The sequence below is a fragment of the Mugil cephalus genome, chromosome 18, assembly GCF_022458985.1.
Source record: "Mugil cephalus isolate CIBA_MC_2020 chromosome 18, CIBA_Mcephalus_1.1, whole genome shotgun sequence".
NCBI classification, from domain to species: Eukaryota; Metazoa; Chordata; class Actinopteri; order Mugiliformes; family Mugilidae; genus Mugil; species Mugil cephalus.
The window spans coordinates 22,991,329-23,010,635 of record NC_061787.1 but is presented as its reverse complement, the minus strand read 5'-3'; the positions used below and the strand labels follow the sequence as shown (position 1 = coordinate 23,010,635).

The 19,307-nt window shown below is 39.6% G+C and overlaps 2 protein-coding genes across 2 annotated transcripts; both read right to left on the bottom strand.

The window, feature by feature from the left end:
• Positions 1-39: 39 nt before the first annotated feature.
• Positions 40-11,641, bottom strand: slc7a14b (solute carrier family 7 member 14b). Its single transcript, XM_047612275.1, has 9 exons — positions 11,196-11,641; positions 10,225-10,280; positions 8,328-8,759; positions 5,097-5,333; positions 4,802-5,019; positions 4,288-4,434; positions 3,603-3,811; positions 2,726-3,510; positions 40-2,255 (listed from the first exon to the last, which is right to left on the bottom strand). Exons 3-9 carry the CDS (start codon positions 8,626-8,628, stop codon positions 1,927-1,929), a joined length of 2,226 nt encoding a protein of 741 aa, XP_047468231.1. The 5' UTR covers positions 8,629-8,759; positions 10,225-10,280; positions 11,196-11,641; the 3' UTR covers positions 40-1,926.
• Positions 11,642-15,235: 3,594 nt separating this feature from the next.
• On the bottom strand, positions 15,236-16,907 carry rpl22l1 (ribosomal protein L22-like 1). The gene is made up of 4 exons (XM_047567692.1): positions 16,851-16,907; positions 15,894-16,007; positions 15,572-15,693; positions 15,236-15,443 (listed from the first exon to the last, which is right to left on the bottom strand). The coding sequence occupies exons 1-4, from the start codon at positions 16,857-16,859 to the stop codon at positions 15,302-15,304; spliced, it is 387 nt and encodes a 128-aa protein (XP_047423648.1). The 5' UTR covers positions 16,860-16,907; the 3' UTR covers positions 15,236-15,301.
• Between the last annotated feature and the right edge of the window lie 2,400 nt (positions 16,908-19,307).

Below are 19,307 nucleotides of genomic sequence, written 5' to 3'. Positions count from 1 at the left end.
TTTTTTTTTTTGCTAGAAAACGAGTTTCAGGATGAATTATTTCACTCAAAATGAGACATTTATTTCTCAAACAAACACTCATTCTCTTTTACACAAATCAACACTATGTAGACACTAAATAAATATCATTCATCCAAACAAAAGCATAAAGTAAAGACTTTTGAGAAAGCCCAAATCAAACGTGGAAGTGGTATCCACTGTCTCCAGTAGAAATGACATGTGGGTGAACAGCCACAGGAAGCAGAGAAGTCATTGCAAAACTGATGTTTGCTTAGTTTGCAAAATAAAATTCATGCAATGGCAGTCATGTCAAGGCTGTTTTGTTTTAGGAGAAAGAGATCTAAATTTCCCTGCCTACATTTTTTTTTTTTTTTGTGGCAGAAAGCCTCTCCATGTGGAGCTGATTATACTCCAACAATCTGATGGGCCAATCAGTTCGTTTGGGTGGGCTTGATGAGAGAGTAGTAACAGTGACATAGTCATGCATGTCTTCTTAGTGCAGTGGAATTGAATTGGTTTACAACAAAATGGATGCCGTTGGAGAAATGAGCTGTTTACATTTTACTATTGCATCTGTTGTAAAAGATATTGACATTTAAATAATTTTAAAGGGCGAACAAGCAGTGAAGGCATTTGTCAAGAATGTCATAATCACTTAAGGTCCCATAATGAAATCCAGAATGAGCTCTACCAGATTTAGATTCTGATAAAAAGGTGAGTCTAGCCATTCATGGCTAAGACGACAACATGATGAAGCTGCTGGGACATGCTTTGTTATTCATAGTTTTATGACTTTTGGAGTTGCTGATGTTTGCTACTTATCAGTAGGAATCGGCATCCAGAACTGATTCTTTAAAAGAAACGGTTCCAACTGGTTCAATTGATCGATATCATTAGCCTTCTTGCTTATCGATTCCGGTCAACAAGTACAGCTATCGCTAAGTCTCAGCAGGATAGTGCCAGTAAGGATCCAGTAACCAATTTCATATTTGTTTACTTACACAATCTCTTGTCTCTTGTTTAGAAACTCAATAAAATTTCTGTCATTTACACAAAAACACCTACTTTTTCAGAACCAAAAATTCACAGGAGGAACTGATGAGGGAATCGACAAACATTTCGGATCGATAAGCAGAATCAATAATGGCATAGGTATCAATAAAATCTTATCAATGCACATCTCTACTTATTAGTGGTGTTTTTTTTAACAACCTGATCGCATGATTCCTTTTCTTATTTTTGTTGTTGTTGATTCAAATAATATTACAATATGCACAGTTCATTTGCAGATTGACGGCATATAATATTTAATATTTTATTCCATTTGTGGGGGTCCCCTGGAAACATTTCTTTTTTGTATTTGCTAGTGTTGTGAATATTTGCATTGCACAACTTGTAAAATTGTCAGTCGTTTTCTTAATTTGCTTGTAATTTCTTGAGTTGCAGTGCCAAAATCTAGTTTAAGGACCTAAATGATCACATATCAGTTGTTCTGTGGAGCTGACCAGGCCAGTCGCTACTCTGGTCCTTGAAGCACAGTAAGAGGGAATTAAATGTCTCCACATTGGAATGGGTAATGACTTCAGTAGACACCGATGGCAAATCATTGCGAGTGTCATGTCTTCTTGATACAAAGTAATTGTCCCCTTACAGTGGGAATGTTTAAATTATAACTGAGTTTTCACACAAATATGCAACTTTAAGGTTTCTGTCATTGACTTGGGTCCTGGTGGGTAGTATCAAACATCCTTCTGCTCTTATCCAAGCACAGATTTCACAAAATCCTCCACGCTGACTCCTAAATAAGTTGTATTCAGGTTTTGGGATTCATTTAGTTTTTGAAAGCCTTAAACATTAACGCTATACAGTCTTCCTCTTCGTCATCAAACTCATAATTGGTCTTTCCTCTGGACCTGCTGCCTCTGCTTAAATACCAGCTTTCTGCACCAGACTGTAATCATTCTGGTCACCATCATCCCCATACTGACTTTGCTGGTGTCCATCTTGGTCCTCGTACTGGTTCCACAGTTGGTCCTGGTATTCCTGCTGCTGCTGGTGTCCTCTCTCCTCTGGAGCAGACCAGCCCTGGTAGGGTCTCTCGCCCTGTTCCTGGGGGTAGAGGTCATCATCGGGGGAGAAGGTGTCATCCAGGTGGTCGTTGTAGCGCTGGTAGGAGCTTGCCTGGGCCTGCTGTTCTCTGGTATTCAGCTCCAGCGTGCTGTGCCACACTCCATAACATCCATAAATCAGCAGGCCTGAGAACAGACACAGTGAAAAAAGAGAGCCTGAGTTATCAGTCTTCATGAGTTTCAGATGAAACATCCGCTAAGAAACTGCAGATATAACAAGATAGATGCAAGTATTAGTCCAACCAGGGCTCTTACATAAAGTTTAATATGTATGACTGAATATTGTCAGTCTGTGGTTTGTTTCAAAGGAAAACTGATAACTCAGACTTAACAGACTCACTCGTCTATATCACAAACTAAACATAAAGCTGGTACAAAAAGGTACTGAATGCATATGTGAAACCCAGGTGCGCAAAGGACTGGAGTTAAAATGCAGGTTGTCACAGTAAAAATACCTAGCAGCGATATAATGGTTATAATGTATTCTGACATGATGACCACTATATAAAGCAATCCATTATTATTTATATCAAGACATTTTTTTATTGAGGCTGCATTACAAACTACAATCGATAAACATGATCGTGTGGACTCACCTATAAGGCACCAAATGGTGAACCTGGCCCAGGTGAGTGGAGACAGTTTAAGCATGAGGTAGCTGTTGACCAGTATGGCTGCTGCAGGGACAAATGGTACACATGGCGCCATGTAGGGCAGGCTGCGTGTGCTCTCTGGCTGTTGTATTATTATAATCAAAAGCTTCACCATGGACCCCACCATCAGAGTAGCCATCAGGCCTGAAAACACCGCCCCGGCCCCTGTGCCCTCCTCAACACCAAATATGACTGTAGACCAGAGGAGAAAGGACATGAGGAAGAGGAGGAGGGTGCATCTGGTCACTGTGCGGCCGGTGGCAGGGGTGGGCTGTGCTGACGCATCGGGCATTCCCAACCTAAGCCGCAGGGTGTAGTAATGACCTCCCAGAAGCCTTTTGAGTAATGAGGCATGGCCTGTGTGGAAATCTGAGTCGTCCCCCTCCCCCTCCGTCCTGCTAGCGTGGTAAGAAGATGACCCATCAGTGTCTGAGCCTGCAATCAGGATCTGGTCATCTTTGGTGAGGATATCTCCACTGTCCTGATACTTGAGGCTGTCCAAGTCCCCCTTACTGTTAAAATGGTGAGTGTCGGTCTGTTCATCGGGCTGGTAGCGCAGTAAGAGCACGCACACACTGACAAGAGTGTAAGCCAGCAGTGTACCGATAGACATCATCTCAATTAGGTCCCTCAGGCTCACCAGCAGAGCCAGGATACCTGCCAGGAAACCTGACACCACACACGCCACTGTCGGAGTGTGTGTGAGTGCAGACACATGTGACAGGAACCTTCAAATACAGACACAATAATTCAGAGTTACCACTTGCTACAAGTCTATATCCTTAATGTGTGTATGTCTGTGTGCCTCAGGCCTCTTCACCTGAACAGCAGTCCATCCCGGGCCATGGCATAGATGATCCTGGGCATTGGAAACAGGGATCCCAGTAGAGAGACGGTAAGTCCAGCTATAGAGCCAACAGCCACAGTGTATTTACCCCACATGAAGCCATGCACGGCAAACATCTCCATGAGAGGAGCCGAGCCATCTATCAGGTTGAAAGGAACCATGAGAGTCAGGATCACACTCACCTGCAGAGAGGAAAGATGTGGAGAGACTAACTTAGTCAGCCTACATGGTCCTGGACTCTAGGGCAAAAAGGAACCAGTTACCAGCAGGAAAGCACTTGATTCTTATCTCCATCTATGCACAGTCACAGGCGCTACCTGTGTGCTCCTATTTTTTATGTTTTGCATTGTCTCAAGCACTAGATTCACAAAAAACAATAATTTGGCTGAGGATCAAGCTACTTTTGCAGCTCTGTGGGTTTAATAGGTTGACAGGAAAGCCTCCCTAGGTGTAGACTGCTAATGCGATTACCATAATGGACATTCCAGGCAGCTACTTCTGTGTTTTCTTCCAGTCAGAAGACAAATGTTTTAAATGATTCATATAAAAACAATTATTTTGGTACCTTCGGCGCATCTTTAAAAATAGGCATTTTTCTGTTCAGATAAAATATTTAACTTTGTTTTGTATAAAAGCATGAACATAAACATGAACTGACCGATACATAGGCAGTGAGGCAGGTGACCAGTGAGGCAGTGATGGCATAAGGGATGGAGGTGTTAGGGTTTTTTGCCTCCTCTCCCGTAGTTGCGATGATATCGAAGCCTATGAAGGCGTAGAAACAAGTCGCTGCACCTTGCATCACCTGAATACAAACAAGTTACTAAAGCCTTACGATATATTTGAGATCATCTAATGCTTTTTTACCCATGGACCTGAGGAACAGTTATCACCCTCTTATTATTTCATGTCACACGGAAAAAAGAAAATTGTTGGGACATGTCAACATGTCTTTGGATCTTTGAAACACACACTTTGACTTGAATAAGAATAGTAGGTTAATTGAAAGAAGTGTAATTTTAAGTTGATGTAATCCAGAAAAGTACACTGCCATAAAGCAGAAAACTGGTGAGACTCATGCAAAACATTACATTACTTCAACTACTACACAAATATGCTTTTTAGAACGCAGAGATTTGAACAAGTGACTGTTGAGTGTTATAATATCTCACCCCTGACCAGCCATATGGCAGGAATTTACCACCACTCCAGTTGCTGGCAGAAAGGAAGAAGAGTCCAGCGATGATCATGAAGATCCAAACCAACAGGTTGACCACATTCAGGATGTTGTTGAAGCCCACAGAGTTTCGCACACCGAGGGCAATAATTACTGTGACCAGCAGGGCAATGAACAGGGCCAGCAGGTCAGGATACGTGTCCTCACCTTTACCTAAGACAGAGACACAGCAGCTCAAAGACATACCAACTCTGAAGCCAGAAACCATTTCATGTAAAATGATGTCTGACCGAGTCCTCTGAGCGTGCCCAGGTGTGTTATCATGTAGTTGCTGATGCTGTGATTGGCCAGAGAGTCGAACATGCTGCTGAGAGCTGAGGCCCCAGCTGCAGTGCCGATCAAATACTCCAGGATCAGGTTCCAGCCAATGAAAAATGCCACAAACTCCCCTACTGTCACATAACTGTAGGTGTAGGCCGAGCCAGTTGTTTTGGGGACACGGACACCAAACTCAGCGTAACACACCCCTACCGAGAAAACACACACACACACACACATACAGTACTGTGAAATCGAAATCAAATCAATATTTGGTGTGACCACCCTTTGCCTTCAAGACACCATCAATTCTTCTAGGTACACAAAGTGTTTGAAGGAACTCGACTGGTAGGTTGTTTCAGACATCTTGGGGAACTAACCACAGATCTTCTGTGGATGTAGGCTTCCTCAAATCCTTCTGTCTCTGTGGGGGCCATGCCATCACTTCCAGGATTTTTTTGTTGTTCTTTACACTGAAGCTAGTTCTTAATGACCTTGGCTGTGTGTTTAGGGTCTTTGTCATGATAAATTTGGGACCAATCATTAGCCTCCCCGATGGTATTGCATGATGGATAAGTATCTGCCTGTATTTCTCAATATTGAGGACACCATTAATCCTCAAGTCTCCAAGCTCATTTACAGAAATGCAGCCCCAAACTTGCAACCTCCACCATGCTTTTGTCTGCAACTCTTCCATGAAGACCACTTCTGGCCAGACTTCTCCAGACAGTCGATGAGTGTACCCCAGTCCCACTGGTTTCTGACAGTTCTGAGCTAAAGGCATCTTCCAGTTTTTGAAGACAATAAGCTTGATGTGTAATTCATTTGCTGCACTAACTTTCCTTGGCCAACCACTGCATCTATGATCCTCAACGCTGCCTGTTTCTTTGTGTTTTCTTGCTCTCCCTGATATTTGTCAGGGAGAGACCTTGCTGTTGCAGTATAACGTCGCTGTCCGATGAAAAACACGAATCTCCCAAATTCTTTTTTTCATACCTGCTTTTGATACATGCTTTTTGACTGACATTTCTGACATCCAATGGAGATACATTTTAAATAGATTGCGTCTTAAAGCATTGTTGCAGTGCTCATATACATACTGAACGTGTCAGTTGCTAGGGTAGAATGTGGACATGTTGTTTACTGTGGAGATATGTGTTTTTTTATCGGACAGCGACGATAACTACCTTGTGTCTTGTTGTGCTCAGTCTTGTCATAGTGTACTACCTGTGATAAGAAACTGTCTTCCACAACCTCACCTTGGTAGGTTTGGCAGTTTGGATATTTCTCACCCAGTTTTAAGCCTTCTGTACAGCTGTTTCTGTTTCAGTTGGTGACTGTGTTTCAACCTACATGTGACACTGATGAGCATTAACTCTTGTCTGATTTATGATGGTTGATGATACACAATCCTGAGACTACAATCCTGAAAAATCCATGATTTTTTTTGCATCTTAAATATTGATGTGATTTAGATTTTTGTTTTGTTCGCTCACTTTGCATTTTGTGAACTGATAAAAATGAACAGTCATTATTTATATTTCTGAAACATTCATAGTTTACAGCATTTTTTCACACCTGCCTAAAACCTTTGCACAGTACTGTACATGTACTATATATTCAGTGTAAAATGTGGCCACTATTTTGTAGCTGGATATGTTTCCAGCGGTCAGCATGAAACTTTTCCTGAGGTCCATTTGAGTTGACCACTGGAAAGTATATATAGAAACATGTAAAAGTATAAGAATTTAAAATGTATGTAGGACCTTGCACAGTATAAATTGTGTTTTATGTCATACTATTTTTCCTTATTACTGAGTTTTTACCAGAGGACATTTACTCAGTTTCCATTGTAAGAAAAACTGTTTTAGTGTTGGCACATACATACATACAATAAAACAATACATATATAAGCTATAATAAATAAGCTATAAGAGTGAGGGGACTTTTGGGTATTTTCAGAGGAGGTCAGAGATGGTTGATAAAGTCTGAGATGTGGACATCAAATCTGATCATAGAGGAAGGAAAGAAAAAGAAGGGTACAAAGAAAGAGAAAGAGACAGAATTGTGCTGGTAAAAGGCTATCGAGTAGAAGAATGTACAGTATAAAATACTGTAAAGGAAGAGAAGAAAGATTCTAAAAAATCTGATGTTTCTTCACCCATCCATCTACCCTGATCGTCATCCTTGTGTTCTTGTGACGTCCTCCTTTGTTATAGTGACTGTGTCCATGAATATGCACTCATATGGTTTTGAAGTATTTCAAAAAAAGTACGCATTGAATGATGTTTTATGCTAGAGGTTGCTAAACAGTGAAAATGCCCATGATCAGAGTCCATAATGCCTTTACTCATGGTGCCTAAATTAGAAGGTTGTAGCATATTATTGATAATGTCAGGGAAATAACACTAGTACAGTATTTGATTAAATATGTTTTCCTAGTGTTTGTTTTAGTGCCTCAGTCAATAAGGGAGTACTGTCAATTCAACAAAAAGAGATATGGGTTTGAGGTATTTTCTCAAGTGGTTAATGATGTCATATGATAACTAGAGGTTAATAATTCAGAAAACATACACATTATGGGGCTGTTTGTATTAGCTGTTTTTTGACTGAAGGACAGTTTACGTATTATTTATAAAGCCCCGTGTGAATTATTTTTTATTATATCTATAACTACAAGCTTAACAAGTCTTAACAAATAAGTATTAGCTTATAGCTCTTACCTCATCAGAAAAACATTAGGACATTATTTTTTTAACACTTAGTGAAGCATTTAATTAGAGTTAATGTCTTTATGAAGGGTTAATGAATCAGAAAATAACACTACACTCATTCATGAAAGGAAGGGAAAGAAGGTGGAAAGTGAAAAATAATTGTGCAACTAAGGTGTGATAGAGTAAGGACAAATGTTCCAAAAATGCTTAAAGGAAGCATCGAAAGTTTCCAAAAATCCTTGTTTTTTCACCCAGTCATCCATCCCTGTCTCACTTCATCATCAGCTTTTTCCTTTGTGTTACAGTGACTGTGTCCATGCACTGTCACTTCAACATAATGTTAAATGGTTTCAAGTATTTTAACATTTAATGAAGCATTAATTCGAGTTTATAATACCTTTGTATAGAGTGCCTAAATCAGGAGCTTACAGATGATCGCGTTAGAGAAAGTACAAGTGCATTTCTTGAGTTACTCTCCCGAGGTCTTACCTGACAATATGGATGCAACCGCTGCAATAATGAAGGAAAGGATTACCCCTGGTCCAGCCATTGCCTTGGCAACCAAGCCAGCAACCACGTACATCCCTGTGCCGACACAGCTGCCCACCCCGAGTGACACCAGGTCGACGGTGGTCAGCACCTTAGCCAGCCCAACTGTTGATCCCTCTGCCAGCTCTGTGAGGTCGTTAGAGTTGTGAGCCATGGATCCCAGGGGTTTGGTCCGCAGAAGGCGGGAGTACATATTATACCACGTGTCGCTCAGAGACAACCGGCCCAGCCACACCGCCATTGCTACACCTGGATACGTCCTGCTGATATGACTTTTCTTCTACCTTTCTGCTGCCACTGCCTCTATCATTTCTTCATCATGGGCCGCTTATAAACCTGCCTTGTCAGGTTTGTCCCAGGTTTGTGCCAAGACTGTGGAACAAGGAGGAACAAAAATTAAGATACTTTACTAAAGTACTTCTATTTAAATGATAGTGTTTCTCCAAAGTGCATGTGTAATGTAAAATGCACCTGAAAGAGTGGCTGCATGTTGCCAGTAGCTTTGTGATGTTTACCTTTTTTGGTTAGTCTTCTTGTGTTATTGGCTGTTTTTTGTCTGTCTTGCTCTTGTTTTTCCTGTGCCTTGAACCAATCAACATGGTTTTTGGTCGTTTTTGTCTTTTTGTGCTGTTTTTATTTTCCATATGGGAAAATTAAAAGGAAGAACTGGATGTCAACTGATTTCTCCCTGTGATAAATGAGATAAATGTCTTTGATGTTTGTTAAGATTTAGGAAAAATAAAGTCATACCATCATTAATGTGTACCTTGATCTCAAAAACACCCAACACCAATTTACAAATGAATTACATTTGAAGTTAACCAAGCCTTATGCTAGCTTTATGCTAGCTAGTTATTTAGACTAAAGGCTTAGAAAAATAGCAGCTACATCATATATGCTGTGAAACCCATGTGTGTATGTGATTTATGTCCACGTAGATATAGAAATTTACTTGACACGTAACTTTGCCTACTAAATTATTATGGCTGGCGTGCTAATGTTACAATGATAATACTTATGATAATACTAAACAACAGTAAGTGTCATGGTTCTGTTTTTTATTTCGTGATCATGGCTTTGAGTTTCCTGTTTTATTTTTTTTAGTTTCATAACTTCGTGTCTGTTGTGCCTCGTGTTTCTGTCTTGATGTCTGTCTGTGTCTTGTTTTGTCCTTCCTGTTTTATTTTGCTAAGTAGTTGATTTCCTGTCTGTTTTTTTTTTTTTTTTTTGTTTAAAGAGTGTTTACTTTTATGTACAACAAAGCTACTGTGACCAAGTAATTTCCCTTTTGGATCATTAGTCTGTCTAAGTCTAAAGGCCCTCTGACAGACACCCAGACACAGTTTGTAATTATTTGAAGTCTCTTAATGGCAGTTTTGTATCACTGAGATCATTTTGAGTTTTGATCATCTTGCATTTTGTTGTAGTCATTTCTTCTTTCACATATCTTCAGGGTTGTTGTAAGAGTCTCTGACCAAGAGCCCAAGTTGTTTGGGGCCCCTGAGTCAGAGCTAGTTCAGTGATGTATGCTACCAGCTGTTCTCTTCATTCACTAGAGCGAGACTCCCTCTTTGAAACTTTAATGAACCCAAGGATCCGCTTTCACCATGGAAAAGTTTGACCATGGAAGCTAAAACTGAATCTTTTACACCAGATTAACCTGCTGCTTCACACACGGCAATCAACGTCAATAGTCAATGCAGGAATTGGGACAACTACTGACCTATATCACCTGGCTGAAATGAAGAGATTGAAAACATTCGTGGCCTTCACAAACAAAAAACAAAAAACAAAAAAAAAAATACAGTTTAATGATCCAAACAGGCAATACACTCACTTGTTTCCTGTCCCCAGGCACAGTTTGAAGCCCTAGTTTGAGTTGGTGTCCTCTGCCTGAGATGGTATTGAGAGGGAACAGCAGCATTAAATCATTCAGACCTGATAGCATGTGACTAGGCTGATAAAATATTCAACACTGGAGAGTGGGCAGAGTGTCCACGCAGTTGTCTTCATTCATTCATAGAAGGTGTGTTTGAGCTAATGTGTGTTTCTGTTTGGCTGTACGGCTGGGAAGTTACCAGGTGTATGTTGGTGTGTCTAACATTATTCTAGGAACCTGCATAAGGTTAAGCCCAGTTTTTAAGTCGACCTTGATTTGAGAAAAGCAGAATATGTCAGTAGTTGAATGAATACAAAAATCCCAACAACAAAGAAACGCAACTATGAATACTACAAGAGATATAAAATAATTACAACTAACTACAAAGACCCACAAAACAATTACATTTTTCTCCAAAGAGACAAGACACCAATTAAACTGCATCTAACAACAATGACATACAAAGCAGCTACACATAACTAAAAATAGGCGCAAGACAACTACACATAACTAAAATGACACACAAAGCACCTATGACTACTGACTCCAAAGAACTACGAAGACACAAAGAGCAACTACAAACAACCACAAAAAACTCGAAACCACTACGACTAATTACAGAGACTAATTACAAAGATAAAAAATGCAACTAACAACAAAGACCCACAAACTACAAATAACTACAAAGAGACTAAAACAATTACAACTAACTACAAAGAGACAAAATGCAACTACACCTACCTACAGAACTACAAAGAGACTTCAAATAAACAAGATATAAACTAGGACAACAAAAATTGAAAAGATATTTGGAAACACAAAATGACACAAAAGAGACAGAAAAATAACTACAGACCAACCAACAACTGTCCAAGATTAGTTTTCTGAGGTATTTCTCTCTGTAGAAACATGCTCCAACCTTTACTCACGTGTTGACACTGATGCTTCAGTCATCCAAGTGTCAATATTTCATTTTAAACCTAAGAGGGAATCCAATGTTTCTGCATCTTCAGTCTGAGCTACAACTACTGGCCACCCTTTATAGGTTGGTATCTGCATGTATGAGGTGTATTGTTATTGTAACCCGGTGGTAATCTAATACAAAGAGTCGGATAACAGTGTTACCTGCAGACACAGTTACAGGACAGTTGAAAACAGGACACTTCAATACTGTCCTCTTTGAAGCTTTGAATGTGTTAACTTCAGTGTCATTCAGTTTACAGAAGTGGGGTTCGTTTCAGGAAGCAGGTTTAACAAACTCTGACTCAAAACATTAACTCTGGGTGGACTAACACTGTGCTGTCAAACTCAGAGTTTTTGGTATCAGAACAGGTGTTACGAGTTAGTTCGATCAACTCTGATTTAAAGTTACTCTAAGTAAAGCTTGCGTAAGAGGTTTTGAAAAGCCCTCATCAATGGAGCGTTCACCATGGCAACAGGTGAGAAAAAGCCTCAGTAGGTGGACTGAGGCTTCATTTCTCCCTGGTTGGAGCTTGAAATATTAATGACAGCTAGTGTTGGGCACGTTATTTTTAAAAAAGTAATTAGTTATAGTTACAAGTTACTTCTCCCAAAAAGTAACTGAGTTGGTAACTGAAGTACTCCACTATAACTAACTAGTATAAGTAACTAGTTACCAGGGAAAGTAATTCTTGCGTTACTCTTCTTTTTTAAGTTTAAATATGTTTAATAATTTGTTGTTTTTTGTTTTTTTTTTTCTTAGCAGGTTTCACAAGCCAGTTACATAGAGTAGAATTGTATAGACACGTACTTACATAGAACTTTTAATATTTATTGCACCTCAGACCCCTACTGGTAGACATAAACCGCTTTCACATCGGCAAAAGTCCTCCCGCTGTGAGAGCTGCGTGCCTGTTTTTTTCTCCCTCATACGTCATCGCGTTCATTGCAGATAAAGTTGCACTTTGTTGATGACCTGAAGAATGGACCCCAGCTCTTTGAAAAGGCTGCTGATATTAGAATAAATCACGTTGTCCTGCACAGAGCCCGATATCTGCCGCCAAATCCCCCCTTTTCATGATCGTTAAAGTGTGGGAGATCGCTATACAAGCTGGATATAAACACAGTCGCACAGTCGCCGTTCACCTATGCGCTTCCATTAACGATCGTGTAACAACACATTTGATTGGGGGAAAAAAGGAACAACAATCTCTGCCCTTCAGAGATCAGCCTTTATGGGAGAAGATCAAAATTTGTTTGTGAGCTGAAGCTTCTACAATGATCCAGTCTGTCAGGCCTCTAGTCAGAGTGTAACAGGCAGATATGAGTCAGAGAGAAAACCCCGAATCAATATCACCTGTGCGGTTGTTTCGCCCCTCCCTCCTCTCCTCGACAAAAAAAAAAAAAAAAAGAAGAAGAACAAAAAACAGCTTCGCGGCTCCCGTGGCTGAGAATCAAGTAACTTGCCCCATTTAATTTTCAGTTACGGAAAAGATGGAAACAGTAATTAGTTAGATTACCCCGTTACTGAAAAAAGTAACGCCGTTTATTTTAACGCCGTTATTCCCATCACTGATGACAGCATATGCGGAAAGTGAACATATTTTGGAAAAAAAGGGCAATACTGCAAAAGACAGTACAGTGGTAAAACTAAGTCAAAGACGTTTATGTATGAGAAATACAAGAAAAACACATAGAAGCTGTGTTTTGTGCAGGACACAAGGGCCTGCATAAGAGGTAAGTTATTCAAATGAATGGCATGTGTACATTCATCCTTGTTCAAGTGTTTACTCACTAATGGCCATCCATTCATCAAAGACACAATTAAACACACAGATTTTTCTGGTCAAATATGCTCACAAGCCCAGAGCCTTTCAATTAAGCTGATACAATGATGAGGATTTATATTACCCCAGTAAAACTAAATAAATTCAATGCACCCCTTTCCATTGTTGTGAGAAAATGCAAAAATTTTGGAAAGAAATAATATATATAACCTCCAAAATAATTTCCATATCCATTCCTATCTCTCTCAAATTCTACCCTGAAAATCTTTACCTAAAACTGCATGAAATCAAAATGATAAATCCTTGCTTTTTTCTTTCATGCCTCATGTACTGGAAGAATATATCATGTCCCCCTTTATCTTTAGATTTTTTTTTAAATTTTTTATTTACGTATGCATTTACCTTTTCCTCTTTGTAAACCTGCCCGAGTAACTGACTCAGAGTTACGCTGAACAGGCTTTGTGAAACCGAAAAAACAGAGTTTCCCTCATCTCAGGGTTGACTAACTCTGAGTTTCCACAAAACCACCTTTCTGGAACAGACCCCTGGACCAGTATATTTTGGTGCTTTACTTATTCACATGGCTTCTAGAAACGTTTTTTTATTAGATTCAGGGAATTCGTCAATTGTCTGCCATCCAATGAACCAGAGTATTTTATTTGAGTAAATCTTAGGGAGGTAAATATCGTTAATATCTGATGCCTTTAGTTACTAGTTACTTTATGCATGAATGCAATTGTATGAACTCTGTATGTAATAAAACCCAAAAACTGTGAATTCTCACATAAAGATTTGAGAGCCAACAGCTGCTGCTGACTGCCGAGCATCTTGAAGGTGGACGCATTCCTGAGGCTGAGTTTATACACAACAGATGATAGAACAGGAGTGAATCCAGAGGCACTGACAGAAAGAGTAGAAGCAAAGCAAAACAACAATTTTCTGTTTAAGGGAATAAATAATTATTTATTTCATTGACAGCTGGAAGAAGGAAAAACCTGGAGGTGGTGGACACTGACCTTGTCCTGCCAGCCCATATCAGCAGAAAAAGAAAATTGCTGTTGTTGATGTGAAACACAGAATAAATGTAGTGCAATGTGCAAATCTAGAGTAAAACAAAATGCCCTCAAATTGATTTTTTTTTCACATGGCCAATTATAACACTGTTTAAATTTCTCAAGCACATTCTGGAGACTGAAGAAAGATTCTTCAGTTTTCCGAAAAATTGACACAAGATGAACACAAGCAACGTGGCTGCTTGTCATTCTGTTTTGTGGTCATTTTTGTGTTTTTAACTTGTCTCATCTCATCTCCTACTGCTTACCTCATAAAGGTTGCAGGGGTTGCTGGAGACTGTCCCAGCTGTCATCTAGACAGGTTGTCAGCCTATTGCAGGGCTCACACACAGACAAACAACCATTCACACTCACACCTAGGGTCAATTTAGGATCACCAGTAAGCCTAACGAACCTGGACCTTCTCACTGGGAGGCATCAGTACTAACCACCGAGCTGCTGTGTTGCCCGCATCTCCAGTTTTGTTACATTTATTTCCATACATCTTTTGTGCGTTTAATCTGCGTTCATTTGGAGCTTCAAGTCATTTTGTGGATATATTCAGCTGTCTATCAGTAATGACAACATTTTATTGATTGATGCTGTTCATTGAGGGTTGATTTGCTGCACCACCTGGTGGCTGTTTAGTGAAAGGCTTTAAGAGCTGTAGTAACAGCCTCATGTCTACAGACAGATGAAATACATGTACATATTTTTCCCACAAAAACACTATTTCTACAAAAATTAAGTACGGTAATACAACGTTCATACGAGAATCTCCTCCAGAATACAGGAACCGGACTTCATTAGTTTTAATTATAGCAGCAGAAACAGCAGCTAGGTAAATTATCAAATCAGTCACCTTGATGAGCCAATATTGCATTTAATTATTTCTCTATAATAACAAAAATAATGTAAATGTATAAGCAGTCTTTACTATTTTTCTAAATCATCCTTCATTCTAATGTTGAGTTGATGTTTAAACTAGTGCTGTAAATGTATATACTACAAGAAGTACCACAATATTTGTCCATATAGCATATATGGGACTTGTCAACCACATTCTCAGCATTAGTCAAGATGCTGTGCAGATGCTGCGCTTCCCCTTTCCTTACTGTATGCATTAGATTTATTTTCCAGTACACCACAACAAAAACCCAAGTCAAACAATATCTTTTCCCAGATTTATTTGCCTGCTGTTACACATACATGTCTGTGGTGCCCTGATGCTGATCTTTACTCGTCTGCCTCTGACTCATCATCCTGACTGATCTGGAAGTAACGCAGCTCATATGTCTCCTTGTTGGATGCCACCACTCGCAGCCAGTCACGGAGGTTGTTCTTCTTCAGGTATTTCTTTGTCAAGTACTTCAGATACCTGGTGGAAGAGCACGTGGATGTTTTTAAATTTGTAAAATGCATGATCCTCAATGAACATTTTATTTTCAAGTGTAGCCCATATCCTTGCAAGCATTTATCCAGCGAAAGACCTGAAGCTCTCCTCACCTTTTGGAGAACTGCTTCTCAGATGTAACATTGATCTTGTTCTTCATGCGGCCAACCTGGACAACGTTACCCAGATTCCCCGTCTTTCCATTGACCTTGATCCTCTCTTTTAGGAATGTTTCCTATCGGACAGAACATAGTAATGCACTAGGGAAGAGAACCCTAGTAAATGTGGAGCTAGGGAAGGGCACCCTAGTCCAGAAACCAGGTCAGCTATTTGAAAGAGCACTAGATTAACCATTTAATAGTTTATTTAAGGTAATTACCAAGCTGCTAAGATAAATACGATTAGAAATAAGTGCCGTCTACACCAGAGACTTACAAAATTGGTTGAATCCAGGATCCCGTCCTCCACGGGGTGAGTCAGGTCCACAGTGAACTTCCATGCAGCACCTTTTTTAGATTTCTTGCCAACTGCTGGTCTCTTCTGTTTGATCTGTGATGAAAATTATGTGCATGAACCACTTATTTAAAAATATATGTTATATATGTTTACATGGCTCTTTCCAAGTAAACCAACTTAATTTTAACTCACAGTAAATTAGTTATCCAAATCCATCTCCTCTCTACACCTAATACTAAGGGTAGCATTTCATCAACTCTTCTGATATTGTCAAAGTTAGTTTCAGAAATTGAAAATAATCAGAAATCAAATTTGCACATTACATAAAATGTATTCTATTGATGTACTACATAAAGAAAATATATTCGTGCTTCGATTGTTGTCCCGACAATTGTAATTCTAACTGTTTAACAATAAGTAATTTCCAGTGAAATGAACTAGAAATGTTATTTATACATTTCAGTAAAACTGATCAACAACTAATAAACCAGAGTATACAATGTAAACATTACCGATTACAGTAAGATGCTCACATGTCTACTAAAGTTACATCATTTTCTGCCAAGAAAAGTTTAGTTCACGTAAATTAGGCCGAATTGATCAGTGGATCCGAAACTACAAACTGAAAAATGTAGACCACTTGGTCTACGTTTTTCAGTTTGTGTACAACGCAGTTTGTGTACAACGCAGAGAGGAACAAATGCTTCATATGTCATTTAACACATTATGTCCAAGTCTATTTAATGGAACACGTGTCAGAAGCCTACTACAAGCTAACGTTAACATTGCTTTCTTCTAGGTCACATACGTCAAAAAAAACAACAACAAAAAACTACTAAATAAATAATGCATTACTTTTACTTTGTATTTACAATGAAAAGAATAACAAAATATAGATTAAATTGAGTAATTTCAGAATTTGCGTGACGGACTCACCGGCGCCATCTTGCCAGTTCGGAGGAGAAAGAGAGAACAAGATGTGACGCAGTGTGATGTTGGCGCGCCGCCCGGAACGCCCATGTCTAAATATGGCCATCTCAGCCTACCGCTGAAATAAACATACAAAGCCTGGAAACGACTCGAGACGCGACTTGTGAGCTGCATACTCTGTAACTCATAATTAACCGTGAACTATTTCTTCTGGATTTGTTTTAAGTGTTAAACAAGGGACACCAATAATTACTTTGGTAATATTTCACAACTATTGAGGCTGAAAGCAAATGAGTCTAAATGCTGCTCGTCACTGTTGTTGAAGTAGTAGCTGTCTATGTGAGATAATACATGTCTAAAGGTCAACTGCAGCTCAAACACACCCTGATAATAAACCTGCTGAGCCTGGCCAATCATTGACAGTCCTACACACAGAGAAGCCTGGGCCTCATCTGCAGCTGCATTTGTATTAACTATGATGAGTCTGAGGTCTGGTGGGTATGCAGGGACTGAAAAAAAATGGGCATCTGTTCATTTTCCCCACTTTGACTCAGTGTAAGTGTCCACTCAGTGGCTCAGTGTACAGATATGCAAGTGGATCCATGATTCATCTTCACAGTGCAGACTGAGGCAGGGCGTGTCTACTCCTGACACAACTTCAAATGAAGCAATAAGTGCTAGAGGAAAATATATGTCTAGGTATAACTTTAACTGTAGCAGTGACTGGATGAACCCGCTGAAGAGTTAATTTATTTTTCTGTCAAGTTAGCATTCACATCTAGAGTCGTAAACTACGCTTACAAACCTTTGTGTCCCCTTAATTCTGATGAATACACTGCCTGGTCCCAAAACTCTTCCCAGGTTCAATGCTGATATATTCAGGTTAATGAAGGAAAGAAAAGAAATATTGCGCTTAAAAGATTCTTAAGTTCTTTCATTTAACTTACTGCGTCACAATCTGGGGGCAAAACTCAACACCATATATACTATATAACAGGAAAAACACGTTATTTACAGAATTATAAAAATAAGTGAATAGAAATAAGCGAATACAAGAAGGAAACAAATAATGTACAGAGTGTTATGTCACATGCAGATGAGGAGTTGAACAGGCGTATGGCTTGAGCGTTTTTGAGACAACAGAGTTGTCTGAGTCTCTTGGAGAAGGAGCTTCGTTGTCTGTCTATCATCTGGTGGAGAGGGTGGTCAGGATTATCCATGATTGATAACAGTTTGTTAAATGTCCTCCACTCCACCACCACCTCAAAAGTTTCCTGTGTGCAGCCAATGACAGAGCCAGTATTCCTGATCAGTTTATTCAGTCTGTTGGCATCACTGGCTGCAATGCTGTTCCCCCAGCGGACCACAACAGACTGGTAGAAGATCTCTAGCTCTGTGCTTGTTTGTGCACTGATCTCGCAGCTGAATCAACTTTAGGGGATGGTCCTGGAACTTGCTGGACTTTCTTTGGCCCCCTGAAACCTTTAACAAATAATTTAGCTGCTCTCCTTGAAGTTTTTGATGATCCGATAAATGGTTGATTTAGATGCGATCCTACTAGCAGCAATATCCTTGACCGCGGAAACTGTTTTATGCAAAGCAGTGATGACTGAATGTTTTTCCTTCCAGGTGACCGTGCTTAACAGAGGAAGAACAATGATTTCAAGCACCACACTCTTTTAAAGCTTCCAGACATTCTAACTCTATCAGCAGCATCATGAAGTGATCTCCAGCCTTGATCTTGTTGGCACACTTACCTGCGTTAACGACAGTTGTTGACATGAAGTTAATTTTCATGGTAAAAGACTTTGTGATTAATTGCCATTCATCTGATCACTCATCATAACATTCTGGAGTATGCAAATTGCCATCATAAAAAATGAGGCACTTTTGGCCACGGCTATACAGCTGGAAGTTGGCTTCAATATCTTTGAGCCGGCAACAAGTTATTCACAACTGATGCAATGAATAGCTTCTCATTTCTAAACCATGTGGAAAGACGCATGCCGTGGTGGTGGAAAAGATGTTGGTCAGTTTAAGAAGGGACAAATCACTGGCATGCATTAAGTAGAGAGAACATCCAAGGAGACTGAAGCAGAAACTACTAAAACTGGGTTAAGAATTATCCAACGCATTATTAAAAACTGGAAGGTGGTGGTGAACCATTGTCTTTGATGAGCAGATGTGGTCGGAAAAAAATCCTGATTGATCATGATTGATGATTACTTAAACGTTTGGTGAAATCAAATGAAGTAAAAACAATAGTAGAAGTCAGGGCTACATTTAATAGTGATAGTAAGAACATTTCCACACGTACAATGTTGAGGGACTCAAGGAATTGGGACTGAACAGCTGTGAAGCCTTAAGAAACCACTAATCAGTGAGGTTAACTAGAAAAAAAGACTTCAATTCGCTAGGGAGCATAAAGATTGGACTCTGGAGTGATGGAAGGAGGTCATGTGG